Source organism: Bos indicus, chromosome 7 (assembly GCF_029378745.1).
Source record: "Bos indicus isolate NIAB-ARS_2022 breed Sahiwal x Tharparkar chromosome 7, NIAB-ARS_B.indTharparkar_mat_pri_1.0, whole genome shotgun sequence".
Lineage (NCBI taxonomy): Eukaryota > Metazoa > Chordata > Mammalia > Artiodactyla > Bovidae > Bos > Bos indicus.
In genome coordinates, this window is record NC_091766.1 from 30821570 (window position 1) to 30840015 (window position 18446).

The 18446-nt window shown below is 39.7% G+C and overlaps 1 protein-coding gene across 1 annotated transcript in view; it reads right to left on the minus strand.

Annotated features, from left to right (window-relative positions):
• Nucleotides 1-12826, minus strand: part of SNX2 (sorting nexin 2) — a 58759-nt gene extending 45933 nt beyond the window's left edge. The window contains exon 1 of the mRNA XM_019964647.2: nt 12669-12826. Coding sequence (XP_019820206.2) covers nt 12669-12776 — 108 coding nt within the window. The 5' untranslated portion in view covers nt 12777-12826. The remainder of the gene's footprint in view (nt 1-12668) is intronic.
• Between the last annotated feature and the right edge of the window lie 5620 nt (nt 12827-18446).

The window sequence follows — 18446 nt, forward strand, 5'->3', positions numbered from 1 at the left end:
TGGAAAATACTATCAGTCAACTTCACTTTTAGAGAATATTTCAACAATAACATCAGGACTTCCCTGGTGGCTCAGACGGTAAATCATCTGTCGACAATGTGGGAGACCTGGGTTTGATCCCTGGGTTGGGAAGATTCCCTGGAGAAGGAAACAGCAACCCACTCCAGTACTCTTGCCTAGAAAATCCCATGGACAGAGGAGCTTGGTGCAGGCTACTGTCCATGGGGTCACAAAGAGTCGGGCACATCCGAGCGACTTCACTTCATTTCACACATGTTTTTCAAGTATGCACAGACTATTCACTATAAGAGGTCACATTCTAGGCCATCAGACAAACCTTAACAAATGTAAAAGAACTGAAATCATAAAACATTCTCTGACAATAATCAAATAAACAGCTATCAGTAACAGAAAGCTATCTAGAAAATCCTCAAATTTTGGAAATTAACACTTCTAAATAACCTGTAAGTTAAAAAGGATGTCACAAGGGAAACTGGAAAACAGTTCAAACTCAATGAAGACAAAAACAATATTAAAGCTTGTGGGAGACAGCTACAACAATGCTTCAGAGAAATACATAACTAAATACTGGTACTCAAAAAAAGCCTTTTATCAATAATCAGAGCTTTTGTTTGACAAAACAGAAAAGCAAACCAAACAGCAAGCAGAAGAAATTAATAAAATTAAAAAGAAAATAAAAAACAGAAATCAAGAAACCAAAAACTTACTCTGAAAAAGAAAAAAATCCCAATAAAATGACAAAGCTTTTGCAAGATTAAAACAAAACAATAAAAAGCAAACAAAGAGATGACATAAATTACCAATATAAGGAATAGAAAGGGAGGGGCATCACCCATAGACTCCATGGATACAGTAGTAAGTATGGAGTATTCTGAAAAACTTCTGCCCATAAATTTCACAACTTACACGGAAAGGACAAATTCCTTTAAAGTTCATATACCACCAAAGTTCATCAAGAAGAAATACTTTCATAACTATCAGAGACACTGAATTTGTAGTTAAAAATCTTCTAACAAACAAAACTACATGTTCAAATGATTTCACTAGCAAGTTCTGCCAACAATTAAGGCAAACATAAGACTAATTTCACACAAACTCCTCAAGAATACAGAAGAGGAGAAAACACTCTCCAGTTTATTAATGAGGTAAGCATTTCTGATATCCAAAATCAGACATTACAAGTAAAATAAAACAACATCCAAGTATCTGTTACAAACACAGACACAACAGCAGCAAAACACTAGCAAACTGAGTGCAGCAATAAATAAAAAAATAAATAAACACATTATGACTGTGTGGGAATTCAAGGTTTACTCAACATTTGAATATCGATCAATACCTCTATCAATAAACTAGAGAATCACATGAGTATATTAGATGCAGGAAAAGCATTTGCCAAAATCAATATCCATTCATAGATACAAAATTCAGAAAACTAGGAATAGAAGGGAAATTCTTTAATCCAATAAAAGCCATCTACCAAGACAATACTCTAGAAAGAAAGAAAAAATGAGCATTTTCCTCCTATGAGCATGAAGCGGGAAAAGATACCCACCATCACCACTTCTATTCAATATTACACTGGTGGATTCAGCTAGTGCATTAAGGCAAGAAAAAGACATAAAGATTAGAAAGAAATAAAACTCACATCACAGTCAACATGACTGTCTACATAGAACATTTCAGACTCTAAAACTCTACTAGAACTAGTGTCTAGCAACAGTTGCAGAAAACAGAGAAAATGTGCTATTAATGAGTGAATGTAAAAGATATAAAAGCACCAAAAAGCCATAAAATAGGTATAATGAAATGTGCACTAGATCTGTATGCTGAAAAGTAGAAACACGAATGAAAAAAACCAAGTAAGACCTAAAAGGAAAAAAAAGAGAGAGAGAGAAATAGTATACTTATGGCTTAAAGGCTCTCAATAGTATTAAGATGCTAATTCTCCCCCAAACTAATCAACAGGTTCATCGTTATCTCAATTAAAATCTCAGCAGGAATTTTTGATAGAAAGCAATAAATAGGTTCTAAAGTTGTACGGGCAGGCAAAAGAACAAGAATAGTCAAAAAACAATTTTGAAAAGAACAAAGTCACTAGATTCACACTATTTGATTTCAAGACTCAGTTAATTAAGACAACATACAACTGGCAGAAAGACAGTCAAAAGACCAACTACACACAATCCAGAGACAGACCCACACGTAAATGTTCTATGGATTTTTCGATAAACATTCAAAGAAAACCCAAGGAAGGATTTTTTTTTTTAAGTTCAGCTTCTTTATCTTAATACAAATCTTAAATCTACTTATGTTGTTTCATGTACTGAAAAACATAGTCAACTAACTTAGGGTTTATAGAGCATTCTGCTCAATATCAAACTAAATATATTCTTTTCAAGTACACACATACTGTTTACCACAAAAGACCATATTCTGAGCCATAAACCAAACTATAACATGACTATCTTTCAATAATTGAGATTTTATATGCAAAAAAATGAACCTCAACTCATAAGAAAATTAACTCAAAATCAACCAAGTCTAAATATAAATAAGCTAAAACTTTAAAACTTTTAGAAAAAACATAGGAAAAACTTTTGTGACCTTGGACAATGTTACCCAAGGATTTCATATGCAACATATAAGGCATTATCAATCAAAAATGGATAAAACAAGTCAGACTGGGAAAAAAATACCTACAAAACATATCTGATGAAGGATTTATATTCAGAATACATGAAAAAATTCTCAAAACTCAATAAGGAAACCTATTTTAAATGGGAAAAAGATATGAAAGAAAACTAAAGACAACTTTCAGATGGTGAATATGTAAGCAAAAAAGTACTCACCATCATTAATCATTAGGGACTGTATACTGAAATCACAATGAGGTAACACTACATATCTCTTAGAATAATTAAAAAGCAGTGGTATGCTGGTATATATTTAGCAATCAGGTCTTTGGGAAAGAAGACCCTGAATTTTAGCTTTCGCTGATTTCTGTGGCATAAACAATTCCCTCTGTGGCTGATTACTCCTTACTGAAAATGGAGCTAGTAAGATACTTTACACCACACAGATACAATAGACACATTAATTCATGAGCTCAAAAACTAGTAAAACACAGTAAAGAAATAAACAAGTGACAAGTTGTAAATATTTACTGCCTTTTATAATATAATTTATGTCTACGTAACTTTTAACAATGGCTGTTTACTAAGCAGCTTACAAAATTCCTGAAAATTTAAAGATCAGTTCTTTCAAGCCAGCATAAGTCAGATGTGTGGATCACAACAAACTGTGGAAAACTCTTAAAAAGATGGGAATACCAGACCACCTGACCTGCCTCCTGAGAAATCTGTATGCAAGTCAAGAGGCAACAGTTAGAACTGGACATGGAAAAACAGACTGGTTCCAAATTGGGAAAGGAGTACATCAAGTCTGTATACTACCACCCTGCTTATTTAACTTACATGCAGAGTACATCATGTGAAATGCTGAGCTGGATGACTCACAAGCTGTAATCAAGATTGCTGGGAGAAATAGCAACAATCTCATATGCAGATGATACCACTTAAACAGCAGAAAGTCAAGAGGAACTAAAGAGCCTCTTGATAAATGTGAAACAGGAGACTGAAAGAGCTGGCTTAAAACTCAACATTCAAAAAACAAAAATAATGGGATTGGTACCATCAGTTGATGGCAAATAGATGGGGGAAAAGTGGAAAACAGTGACAGAATTTATTTTCTTGGGCTCCAAAATCACTACAGATGGTGACTACAGCCATTAAATTAAAAGACGCCTGCATGTTCCTTGGAAGAAAAGCTATGACAAACCTAGACAGTATATTAAAAAGCAGAGACATCACTTTGCCGACAAAGGTCCATACAGTCAAAGCTATGGTTTTTCCAGTAGTCGTGTACAGATGTGACAGTTGGACCAAAAAGAAGGCCGAGTGCCGAAGAACTGATGCTTTCGAATTGTGCTGGAGAAGACTCTTGAGAGTCCCTTGGGCTGCAAGGAGATCAAACCAGTCAATACTAAAGGAAATATATCAGTACTGAATATTCATTGGAAGGACTGATGCCAAAGCTAAAGCTCCAATACTTTGACCATCTTATGTGAAGAACTGACTCATTGGAAAAGACTCTGACGCTGGGAAAGATTGAAGGCAGGAGGAGAAGAGGCGACAGGGGATGAGATGGTTGGACGGCATCAATGACTCAATAGACATGACTTTGGGCAAACTCCGTGAGATGGTGAAGGACAGGGAAGCCTGGTGTGCTGCAGTCCATGGGGTTTTAAAGAGTTGGACAAGACTTAAGAGACTGAACAACAAAGCATGCCACTGCCTGAAACAGAACTGATACTAACAAATAGTGACAAGGATGTGGAACAACTGAATTCTCAGCCATTGAAGGGATTTCCCTGGTGGACCAGAGTGGCTAAGATTCAAGCTGCCAATGCAGGGGACCCATGTTTGATCCCCAGTCCGGGAACTAGATACCATATGCTGCAACTAAGAGTTCGCATGTCATATTAAAGATCCCGCATGCTACAACAAAGATCGAAGATCCCAAGCACCTCAACTGAGACCCACTGCAGCCAAATAAATAAATATATATATATATTTTTAATGGCTCAAAACACCATTGAAACCTGTCTCTTTTTCTTCTTTCTCAGAATGTTTTATAGTGTTATTAGATTTCAGAGATAAAATGAATGAAAACCTGAACAGATATTAAAACAGGCAAAACCAGCTGCACCTAAGGTTCCTTCAGGCGATTCTTCAGGATTCAAACACTCAGTAAATATACACAAAGCTCTCTAAGTAGGAATAAGCTTTCAATATTAAGGCAACTTTTATGATGGGAGGAACATACCATAACATGCTTTTGTCTTGAAAAATCACGCTTTTGTTTATCAGTTTTTTAAAGAGTAATTTTATTTGTTTCTTTTTGGCTAGGCTGAGTCTTCCCTGCCGTGCAGGCTCTTCTCCCGTTGCTGTGCTTGGGCTTCTCACTGAGGTGGCTTCTCTCATTGCAGGGCACAGGTTCTAGGGCACCTGCGCTTCAGCAGCTGGGGCATATGGGCTCAGGAGTTGTGGCACACGGGATTCGTTGCTCCAGAGCATATCATGATTTTGTTTTAGTGAAACCATATACTATTAGTTCTCAGACTTGGAGAACTCTGTCTTAATGGACATGGTCTTGAGTTATATTGAGCTGGCCAAAAAGTTCACTCACTTTTTTCAAATGAACTTTTTGGCCAACCCAATATTATTACTACAGATACCTATTATAATTTGAGTTATATTATTAAAGAGCCATCAACCTGTAAGACTAAAAATAAATAACTTCATCTCCCTTTGCCTTATGCCCCCACCCCAAACCTTTCTAGCCGAAAGTTTGGCAGTTTCTTAGAAAGTTAAACATGTATTTACCACAAAACCAGCCATCCTACTTTTAAGTATTTTCCCAAAGGAGATGAAAACTGTGTTCATACAAAAATCTGTACATATATGTTTATGTCATCTCTATTCATTAATGTCCCAAAACTGTAAACAACAGAAATGTTCTTCAACAACAAAAAACTGTGATGCATAATACAATGCAATACTAAATTCAGCAATAAAAATGAATGACTCTTGATACATGCAACATCCATAAATATCAGATACTTTAGGTTAAGTTAAAGAAGCCTTATTCAGAAAGTTTCACACAGTTTTGTTTGTACAAAATATAATTCCATTTATATGATTCTATTTATATGAAATTCTGGAAAAGACAAAACTACAGGCAAATACAGATCAGTGAGTGCCAGAGGCTGGGAATGGGTGGAATTAACTACATGAGAGAATTTTTAGAAGGTGATAGACATGTCATGCATCTTCAATGAAGTGGCAGTGAACTTTACTGAGGTAAATTTTATCACAACTAAAAACTATCATCACAGGGAAAAAACACAAGAGTTCAATTTTATAGTAAAGTGCACATTCAAAAAATTAACATTAAAGACAAATTTTAGGAGTTCCCTGGTCGTCCAGTAGTTAGGACTCCATGTTTTTACTGCCAAGGGCCTGGGTTCAATCCCTGGTCGGGAAACTAAGATCCTACAAGCCATGTAGCATGGCAAAGGAAAAAAAAAAAAAATTATTCTATTTCAGGAAAAAAATGAAAAAAGTGAGCACCTCTGCCTCAAGCAACTACAGAGTAACATTTTTTTTTTTTTTTTTTTATAGGCACTAGAAGTAGTTCAGTCCTTATATTTAATAGTTTCCAGGGCAAGTGGTCAACTGGTTATACCTTGTCATAAATCGCTTTCTAGTATTTCCCATGCAGTGGTCTTTAAATACCTGGTCACAAAATGTCTCTCCTCTGAAACAGGTAATTCATAATGAAATTAAAAAAAAAACTTTTTAAAGATGGATGCTGACCTAAAGATTAGAATTAGGAAAACAAGATACATGCTTTTACTACCTGTTGTGCTGAAACAATAAATACTCAACTTCAGTTCTTTATCAAAAGACTCTTTAGTTTTTCTCTACTTGCTCTCTGTTGATGCCATCTACTTTTCAAGGTTTCAAAGATCACTTCTACACAATTAAGTCACTCCAGGTTTCTATACTATTTCTGCTGCTGTTGTTTGCTATGCCGTGTCTTACTCTTTGTGACCCCATGGACTGAAGGACGCCAGTGACAGGCCTTCACTATCTTCTGGAGTTTACTCAAATTCATGTGCACAGAGTCAGTACTGCTATCCAATCATCTCCTCCTCACAGTACCTGGTACTGTTTGTGTGCCATGCACATATTTCAGTTACACACATTATCACCTGGTATTGCAGGTGTTTTTTCACAAAGCTGTGTTTATCATGCTGACTCCTGTTCACTCATATACTCCATGAGGACAAGGACTAGATTTCCACAGTTCAATTTAGTGTCACCAGTCAATAAATTGTATTGAATCTGTATCTCTACTCCATCTGGGATTTCTAGCAGTCTGATAGTCTCTTCATTGATGTAACTTATTCCCAAATGAAATAAATTTATAACTCCTTCCCCAAGACATTCAAAGCGTTAAGATGGCCATCTTTTACTCTTGTTACTGTATCAACTTCCTTCTCTCCTTTATTGATCGCACTATTCCTCTTGAGGTCTTTAACCTTAGACTTAAAATAACCTCCAGCTCATCAACCTACCAATGATACCTCCTACAAATTTATCCCCCAAACTGCCAGAACATTAAGCTTCCAAGGCAATCATATTACTGCCCTGAAGGTCTTGTAGGGCTCTAATGCACCTATGTAACAATTTCAAAGCTCTGCACAGTCTCATCATATAAACCTGTAACATCCTATATAGAGCCACTCAAAATTATTTATGGTTCCTTACAATACAGACTGAACCGTAAGTGACATTTGCTATTTTCCCACGTTGAAAATTTCATTCCACCCTTTAAAGTCTCTCTTAAATATTACCATCTCAGTGGCTGTTCCTAGCCAGTAGAAACATTTATGTTCATCTACCATGTGTCAGGAATGCTGATAGGAGTTAGCAATCTCCCCCAGTCCACTGGGACTTTCAGTGAAAATAGGTGTGTTTTCAGAACATAGTCACAATCTCTTTGGATCTGAGTTTTCTGTACTTCTCTTTCTTCTTCACCAGAGATTTTCTTTCCTCAAAGATCTGCTGATATCTAGTTGATCTTTGTACTCCCACTATCATCTAAAAAATACAGCAGAGAGTAAATAGTCAAGTATTTACTGAAATCAACCAAGTACAGCATCTACGGAGCAGGCATGGGGTTACATGGTGGGGAAGGAATTCTAAGACCTGTGAACCTCCCATCTGGAAATTTCATTTGAAATATTCTATAAACTCTATCATGCGACAGTGTTAGGGAAACTGTGGTACTCAGCTTAACTTCAGTTGACCTTAAGATGAGAGGCTAGTACAAGAACCAACTGTAAACATCTACAGTCAACCAATTTTCAGAAAGAGTGTCAAGATCATTCAATGGACAGTTTTTCAGCAAATGATGCTGTGACAACTGGATTGCCACAAGCAAAAAAAAAAAAAAAAAAGAGTTTATCTCACATCATATACAAATACTCAAAACAAATCAAGCCGAAACTATAAAACTCTTAGAGGAAACCTTCATGATCCTGGATTGGGCGGGAGATTCTTATATATGATACTGAAAGCATGAGCAACAAAATAAAAAGTAGATGAACTGAACTTCATCAAATTTTTAAAAAACTTTGTGCTTCAGAGGACACCATTAAGGAATGAAAAGACAATTCATGGAATGGGAGAACATTTGCAAATCATGTATCTGACAAGGAACTTACATCTAGAATACACAAAAAAATTCTTATAAATAAAAAGACAACCCAACTAAAAAGTGAGCAAAGGCTCTGAATAGACATTTCTTCATAATGTACAAATGGCCAACAAGAACATGAAAAGAAAATATAATCTTTAAGAACATCTAATATAGTCTTAAGTCTTAAGAAAGACTTAATTTAGTCTTTAAGAAAATATAATTAATCTTACTGTTGATATATGTATGTTCTGGTATACAGATGTCATTTTTGTTATCACAGCACTACAGTGAAACACACAAATAAAAACTTAAATTCATAAAAAAAGAAAATATAATCAAAACCACACTAAGATACCATTTCTCAAGCATTATGATGGACAGAATAAAAAAGTCAAATTACAACAAGTATTGGTGAGGATGTGGAAAAATTGGTTCCCTCATACATGGCTGGTGGGTATGTTAAACGGTGTGGCCATTTTGAGAAACTACTCCAGCAATTCCTCAATTGATTAAAAGCAGAGTCATCATATGTTCTAGCAATAATAATGATATGCAAAATGTGGAAACAATGCAAATGTCCAACAAATGACAAAATGGATAAACAAAATAAGGTATATAAGGTATAGCCACACAATGGAATGTTTTTCAGGGATAGAAAGGAATACATACACAGACTCTGAAAACATCAGGTTAAGTGAAAAAAGTCAGTCACAAAAGACCACATATTACATGATTTCATTCATATGAGGTCCAGAATAGGGAATATATAGATAGAAAGTCAATTAGTAGTTGCCTAAGGTTGAGGGCAGGGGGGTTTAGGGAATGGGGATGGGGGTGATAGTTAAAGGGTACAGGGTTTCTTTCTGAGGTGATAAAAATGTTGCAATATCTGTGAATATACCAAAGCCCACAAAATCGTACATATTACATGGGTGAACTGCATGGTTTATGAACTAAAAAATGAACAACATTGCAAATCAACTATTAATTCACTCCAACAAAAATTTAAAAAAAAAAAAAAAAAGGAACAGGGCTTCCCTGGTGGCTCAGTGGATACGAATCACCTGCCAGTGCAGGAGACATGGGTTCAATCCCTGATCCAGGAAGATTCCACGTGCTGTGGAGCAACTAAGCCTGTGTGCCATAACCTAGTGGTTATAGACCTGTGCTCTAGAACCTGGGAGCCGCAAACACTGAAGCCCGCATCTAGAGATTACTACCTGGAGAGGAGCCCCCGCTCTCACAACTAGGGAACGCCCTCGCATAGCAACAAAGACCCAGGGCAACTGAAAAAAAGAAAAGAACAGGCATGTAACACATAAATTTCCTGTCTTACTACTTCATGCTACTTTAGGGCAAGCACCTCTTAACCTTAGAGCTGTATCATCTTTTTTTGTTTGTTTTAAGGCAGCATTGCAAAACCATCTAAAGCCTCTCAGTTACCAAAAACAAAACAAAACAAAACAAGCTTTTGCCAGATTTTTTTCCCTTCTCATTTCTTTCCATGTCCCCTATGCCAGCCCTTTACCACTTTGTTTCACAGTCACAACAGAAACACAACTAGATGTTTCAAATATGCTTTAACTACTGAACATGGCTTTATGTGACTGTTCTTCATTTTGAAAAGAAAGGATTTTAATACTGGGATTAAAATATACTCACAGCATACATATACACTAAGTTGTACAGTCACTACAAGGTTAACAATTATGATATTGAAGCTGTGTATAATTTTTTACTTATATGGATTTCAATTGACTTTTTTACTCCTAATGCCCTCAAAGGAGAAAGTTCCTACATGAACATTTTTAAAACTCTTTTTTTAAAATAGATGTTAATTTTTATGTCTATTATACTTTATAGCTTAGGTAATAACTATTCAAAGCAGATGACCTGCATCAGAATCACCTGGAGCTTTGCAACTCATCCCTGTCTATGGACTAGCAGCAATGTCACAATGAGAGTTTGTTAAAAATGCGGAACACTGGCTTATCCCAGCCCAAAAGAATCAAAATTTGCACTTTAACAAGATCTCCAGGTAACTGACATATGAAGTTTGAAAAGCAATGATAGAGAACACTCAGGAAACATGCAGATTCTAGTGAGGCAAAGGTACCTGCATTTTAAACAAGAATCCTGTAGTTTCTCCTCCACACTGAAGTTTGAGAAGCACTATTCTATTCAAAAGAAAAGTGACATGCTGAAAAAATATTCCTTTACAGCAGCTTTGGTATACTAATAAGTACTGCTATGTACCCTTCCCAAAAATAGCTTGAAAAACAAAAAATAATAATTCTGAATTTATAAGCTTCACAGTTATACTACTTGAAAATATCCTGAGTCTCATGAAATAAAGGGTTTAGATGACTAATCAAAACCAACATTTTAGAAAGCTTTCATAATGCACTAACCACAATACATGTATTCATACTCAGAACTCTATAGACTTTAACTGGGGGGAAAACACACACACACACACACACACACTTACACACACAACCTTATTAAACAGGCCCATCCAGATGGGAAAAAGAAACTGTAGTTCCTTTTACTCAACTTTACAAAGATCTCAATTAAAGAGAATGCTTAGTGTTCACAATATTCTAGTTTACACTATGTTAAGTTTATTCTGATCCTTGTTGGTGGAAAATCTTTGTAGTCCCACAGGGAATCCAGGTCTTACAATCCTGCATAGACATTACCTTTCAAAACATGTTAAGTAGCTGTAAAGTATAAAGGACTACAAGGATACTACCCCCAAAAGGTAATTTGCTGTGCACGACAATTTTTATTAAATCTTAGGAGATGCTGGTTTTGACAATTCATTCAACAAATATTTGCAAAATGCAAATGTTCGAGATTTTGTGAGGAACACAAAGATGAAAAAGGTACTACCCCTAGCCCCCAAAAGCCTATAATCTTGAGGAGAGGTGAGGTTTGGCCAGGAACACGCATATACAATTAGCAGAATATGGTCAGTACTGAAAACAGTCAGGGAAGTTACCAGTTCCACGTAACTGAAAGCTAAATAAAGGATATGCTACAATAATTTTCAATTAATTTGGTGCAGAGTGGATCAAGCTAGGGAAGCTTATTAAAAAAGCACTTTATAAGGAAGTACAGTCTAAGGTTAGACGGTTAAGCGTCTGTCTACAATGTGGGAGACCCGGGTTCAATCCCTGGGTCGGGAAGATCCCCTGGAGAAGCAAATGGCAATCCACTCCAGTACTACTGCCTGGAAAATCCCATGGACAGAGGAGCCTGGTAAGCTACAGTCCATGGGGTCGCAGAGAGTCGGACACGACTGAGCGACTTCACTTTCACAGTCTAAGGTAAACAACTCTTTGGGAAATTTGCTTGTATTTTAATACACATACACACACTTAAAGTTCGGCTATCAGGTGTGTGTGCTCTCATCAAAGGCAAAGCAACTGAAACATGAACTAGATTCAGGAGGCCCAATACAGTTAAGTTCATAGAGGGCGTTTCCTTTGACAAAAACAGGAACACGTAGCTTCAGAGATCGCTGATCATGCGAGAAAAGAGGAAAAAGGAGTGAGGATCTGTTATTTCTCCCCTGGTAACTTAAAAAAAAAAAAAAAAAAAACTTCCCCCAGTGCCTAGCAGTTTCCTGGACTACTCCCTGCCTTCAACTTTGTATTTTATCAACACTATGATCCTTAAAAGGCTTAGAAACTAAAGACAAACAAAACCGGCCAAATTCATTTACCTATTTAACAGTCTAAAACAGAGGTACGTCCCTCAAGGGGAACTAGCAGTCCTTGAAGGTCCAGGACCGGGAAAAGTGCACCCACACGGTCCCTCCAGCGCCCCGGCCACTCAGAGCGCTCTCTTCACTGCTCTCCCTTTTCAGAGGCACACCCTCCCTTGGGAAGGGAAAAGCAAGCACCTCTTCAAAGAGGCTGCGGGGGTTGCCCCGCAGCGCCAGGAGGTGTGCTGAGACCCAAGGCAAGACCTTCAGAGCTCTGGAAGGAAAGGTGCAAGTGACACCGCGGAGGGCCAGCTGAGCGGGGAAAGGACACGCGATGCTCTGTCCGGTCCTGGCCCTCAGGGGATCAGGTCGGCCCCCGGCCCCGCAGTTCGCTCTCCTAAGCAGGCCTGGCCGCCCAGGCCAACTCCAGCCCAATGACAGGTACGCGAGGTGGGGCCCGCGTCACAGGTGTCGCCCCAACCAGGTCCTTGCAAACCTGGGGGTTGGGGGGTGACGCGGAGGGTCAAGTCGAGGCAGGGCAAGCACCAAAAGGTGAGATGCGCGGCAGCAACGGAGCGAAGCACCCATGGCGACGCGGTCTCACCTCCAGGGTGGAGACAGTGCTGGTGAACAGGTCCTCTCCGTCCTCCAGCTCTTCAAAGTCGGTGGGCTTCCCGTCCCCTAGCGGAGGAGGCTCCCTCTCGGCCGCCATCTTCGCTCGCCCAGACGACTGCGCGAGCGGGACCTCGCGGACCTGTCACGTGAGCACGCACGGCTAGGCTAGCGCGCCGGCCGCCGGGCTCCCCCTCCTCCCTGGCCCGCCGCGCGCGGCCCCGCCCAGCGGCGCGCGGCCCCGCCCCCGGCCTCATGCAGGCGTCAGTCCGAGCGCGCGGCGCTCATCCCCGCCCCTTTGCCTCTTCTTCCACCCCCACGTCTGGTCCCGGCTAGTTTTTTACCGCCCACTTGCTCTACTGACTGTTGTGGAAGAATCTTGGTGTTCTGTTGCCGTGTCCCCTTCTTAGCGGGACTAGGCCAAACGACTTTTGTTGTCGTTACCAGTTTTAAATCTTCTTTAGGAAGTGGAAGAGCTTGGGGACCAATCTTTGGGTTTGGGTTATGCACAGACTGAGGCCAAGATTGAGGATTGGCAGGAGAGAGAGACATCTCTCTTAGATCTGTGGGCTATCCTGTAGAACTTTCTGACATGATGGTAATGTTCTGTCTCAGTACTGTCCACCAGGGCTTCCCTCGTGGCTCAGCGGTAAAAGAATCCTCTTGCAATGCAGGTGTAGGTTCCATGCCTGGGTTGAGAAGATTCCCTGGAGAAAAACGGCAACCCATTCCAATATTCTTGCCTGGGAAATCCCATGGACGAAGGAGCCTGGCGGGCTACAGTCCATGTGGTTGCGAGAGTTGGACACAACTTAGCGACCAAACCACTACCACCATTGTCTACTAGAGTAACCGATGGGCTTTGCAGATAGCAACTTGAGGTTAGTATTTTGCTGGAGAAGAAACCTTCACAGGGATTCTTTACAAATTAAGTATATAGAAGCCTTTAGCCCTCAATGGCCGGGGAGTTAGAAGTCCTGGGTTTTACTGGCTATGTACAATACTTACTTAGCATCACTGTAATTATTATTGTCTTTTGAAGTGCATTGAGCAGAATGTTTTCCCTAGTCGCTAGGATTTCTTCCACCCCTATTTCTTAATTTTTAAGATCATTGTCAAGAAGCATCAACCCAAACCACAACTAATTTAAATAAGTATATCAAGGTCCAAATGTTGCTTGGGTGAGCTGGATGCATGGGCCAGTTGTCACTATCATGCCACATCACCATCACCACTGCCGCCGGCCTGTCTGGAATAATCAGCTGTTGAGGCACATTTCCCCGCCTGCATTCCACCACTTATAGACAGTCTGTGGTCTGTCACTGATCAGAAACTTTAATCTCTTTTGAAACTTCACGGTCTGGCTCAAAGTGATTTTTCTCTGTATCCTGTTTATCTGTGCCTCTGTTTATTGCTTGCTACTTTCTGTCTTATGCTATGGTCATTTATATTCCCAGCATATCTTTTTTTACTGGACATCTGAATTAGTTGAAAGGTAGGTCCAGTCACTTGTAACAGAGAACCACATTAAAAGAGGCTTTTTAAAAACTGTAGTTTAATTATTCCTCATGTAGGATGACGAAGGATCCATGACATCATCCAGGGATTACAAACTCCTCCTGTTGTTCTGCCCTCCCTAGGAATAGAATGTCTTCCTTATGGTTCAAGTTGGCTCACCACCACAACCATATTCGAGCAGACAGAAAAGGAATAAAGGGAAATGGAATGACATCCCATTCCCTTTAAGAACATGGTCCAGAAATGGCACACACACTTCTGTCCATATCCCTTTGATCAGCTTATTAGTTGCATGGCCATTCCTAGCTGCAGGAGACTAGGAAATACTATCATTATGTGCTTCCCCCACCCCTAAAAACTAGGGGTTCTCTTACTCTGGAAGAAATGAACACTACTGTAGGAAACCAGAGGTCTCTGCTATAAAGCATCCATTCACTCTTCTCATGGTAGAAAACCTGAATTTCCTTCTGCATAATCATTCTTTCCCACTCTCAGCTAGAAGTCTCCTCCAACTCAGGACTGGAGTATATGACCTAGGCTTAAGTCAAACCTAGCACTGACTCCCTTGGCCCTAGTGATTGGTAGGAGGTCAGATTTGGTGACATTTCCCCAAACTCTTGGCCGCTTTGATTGTCTTACTTTCTCTATCCAATCTAAACTCCACTGGGACTATAAGAATTGTCTTGCTCTTTTTCTTCCTCAGTCCTTTGCTTTTCTGTTTTATCTTCTCTGAGATCCCAAATCCAATCATCAACTTCTGTAATCTTATATACATATTGCCAAGAACATTTTAAAAAAGTAAACCCTAGTCTCAACTGGAGATTCTGCAAGTCCATGATTCTTAACCCAACTCCTCACTGCCTAGATATCATCACTGGCTTCTTTCATAAATCTTTCAACTATTCTTTCCAGTAGAGGTTCTAGAAATTCATTTTCTCATCAGGTATCCCATCACCATTTCTCCTCATTTTGATCAAATGACTTAGCCTGCTCATTCAATGACAAAAATAAAATCTGCCAGTTAAAACCTTCAGTCTTCAAGTAGGATGGAAATTCTCTTCTCTCTGTGCTCCCATCACTCACTGTGTATGTTTCTATAACATCTATTATACTATAGTGTGATCATAGCCACTTTTCTATCACCCTTGATAGTCTACAGGATTGTTGCATGTCAGGGCTCTTCCTTATTTGACTTTGAATCCTGGGTAGTCCTCTTGTTGAGTCACTCAGTTGTGTCTGACTCTGGAACCCCATGGACTGTAGCACATGAGGCTTCCCTGTCCTTCACCATCTCCTGGAGTTAGCTTAAACGCATGTCCATTGAGTCAGTGATAGCATCCAGTCATCTCATCCTCTGTTGTCTCCTTCTCCTCCTGCCTTCAGTCTTTCCCAGCATCAGGGTCTTTTCCAGTGAGTCAGCTCTTCATGTCACGTAGCCAAAGTATTGGAGCTTCAGCTTCAGTCCTTCCAATGAATATTCCTTTCCTTAGGGTTGATTTCCTTTAGGATTGACTGGTTTGATCTCCCTGCTGTCCAAGGGATTCTCAGGAGTCTTCTCCAGCACCTAAGTTCAAAAGCATCAATTTTTTGGCATTCAGCCTTCTTTATTGTCCAACTCTCACATCCATACATGCCTACTGAAAATACCATAGCTTTGACTAGACAGACCTTTGTTGGCAAAGTAATGTCTCTGCTTTTTAATATGCTGTCTAGGTCTGTCATTACTTTTCTTCCAAGGAGCAAGTGTCTTTTAATTTCATGGGGGTAGTCACCATCCACAGTGATTCAGAGCCCAACAGTCTATCACTGTTTCCAATGTTTCCCCATCTATTTGCCATGAAGTAATGACTGGATACCATGATCGTCGCTTTTTGAATGTTGAGTTTTAAGCCACCTTTTTTCACTCTCCTCTTTCACCTTCATCAAGAGTGCTTTAGTTCCTCTTTGCTTTCTGCCATTAGGATGGTGTCATCTGCATATCTGAGGTTACTGATATTTCTCCTGGCAATCTTGATTCCAGCTTGCTTTGTCTAGCCTGGCATTTCTCGTGATGTACTCTGCATATAAGTAAAATAAGCAGTGTGACCCTGACCTAGAGGACAGGGTAGTCCTCTACTAGTCATCAATCACTGTAAACCAAATTATACCAAACTTAGCAGCCTAAAATCACAAATATTTATTTTCTCATAATTTCTGTGGGTCAAAAATCTAGGTGCAACTTAGCTGAGTGCCTCTGACTCAGGGTTTCTCACAGGACTGCAGTAAAGGTATCTAGCAGAGTGGCAATCAATTCAAGCAAGACTCAACTGGGAGAGGACCTGCTTCTAGGCTCACTCATGTGACTGGTGGCAGGTCTCAGGTCCCTGCTGGCTGTTGTCTGGCGACCGAGTTCCTTTGCATACAAGCCTCTACATAAAGCTTTTGTTTTGTTTTTATTTATTTTTAATTGGAGGATAATTGTTTTACAATATTATGTTGGTTTCTGCCATACATCAACATGAATCAGCCATAGGTATACATACGTCCCCTCCCTCTTGAACCTCCCTCCCACTTTCCACCCCATCCCACCTCTCTGGGTTGTCACAGAGCACCAGATTTGAGCTCCCTGCCTCATACAACAAATTCCCACTGACTATCTATAAACCACAAGGTTTTTCAAACAGCATGTCAGCTTGCTTCCCCTACATGAGGACTCTAAGAAAGACAGAGTGAGCCTGGGAAGGACAGGAGAGGTGAACAAGACAGAAGCCAGAGTCTTTTTGTAACCTAATCTCAGAAGTGGCATCTCATCACTTTTGCTGTGTTCTGTTCTTTAGAAGCTCACATTACAGGGAAGGGATTAAATGGGGGATATGATTAACAGGAGGCAGGGATCTTGGGGGTCATTTTAGAGGTTGTCACACACCCCAATAGTGTTTAAGTACTCAATAAAATATATAGCATGCTGTTAATACCTTCTGTGAATAAATGAATGAATATATGAAACTCAGAAGAGAGGGCTAAATGGAAGATATAAATTTGGTAGTTAATACTACTAGTATATGATGTGACCCAGGTAGTCTGGGAAGCACAACCCTCAGGATCGTGAAAGAAGCAGGTAAAGGAAGAGTGGCATAAAGAATACTAAAGAGCAGCAAATAGATAGAAAGCAAGGTAGGAAGGAGGCAAAAGGAAGTAAAGGAACAAAAGAAAAGAGTGTTTGGCAGTATCCATTGCCTTGGGTACATTAATAAGGTGGTAACTGAAAAGGCGAATGATTAATGAGCACAAAAAATGAAGACAGCAAGTTATAATGGCTAATTTTATGTGTTCCTTTGGCTGGACCACGGTGCCCAGATATTTGGTGAAGTATTACACGGATGTTTCTGTGAAAGTGTTTTTGGGATGAGATGAACATGTAAATCGGTGGCCTTTTAGTAACAGATTACTCACCGTTATGTGGCTGGGCCTCATCCAATCAGGTAAAGGCCTTAATAGACCAAAGACTGACCTCCCCCCAAGCAAGAAGCAATTTTGCCAACACACCTCTGCCTTTGGGGTTGACCTGCAACTCTTCGCTGAGTCTCCAGCCCACTGACCTACCTTATCAGATTTTAGACTCACTAAAGGCTTTCCTTATTGATGAGATGGCTAGAGGACATCACTGATGCAGTGAACATGAGCTTGGGCAAACTCCAGGAGATGGTGAGGGACAGGAAGGCCTGGCATGCTGCAGTCCATGGGGTCACAAAGAGTTCACGTGACTGGGCAACTGAACAACATCAAAGGGCTTCCCAGGTGGTGCTAGTAGTAAAGAACCCACCTGCCAGTGCAGGAGACATAAGAGACCTGGGTTCCATCCTTGTGTTGGAAAGATTCCCTGGAGGAGGGCGTGGCAACCCACTCTAGTTTTCTTGCCTGGAGAATCCCAAGGACAGGAGCCTGGCAGGCTACAGTTCATGGGTGGCAAAGAGTCAGACATGACTGAAGCAACTTAGCACGCATGTATGCCAGCCTCTATAATTGCATAAGTCAGTTCCTTAAAATAAATCTCTCTCTATATGTAACACATCCTGTTGGTTCTGTTTCTATGGCAAATCCAGACAAATGCACATGTATAGACTATTCTTTTAAAATATATAAATGGAAGCAATAATAGAATAGGTCAGTAACTTGCTGAAAACACAGGCTTACTTTTTTGTGTGTATGTTTTATTTTAATTAGATTTAAACATGTTTATATATTATGGAAAGAGGTGAAAAGACAACAGTAA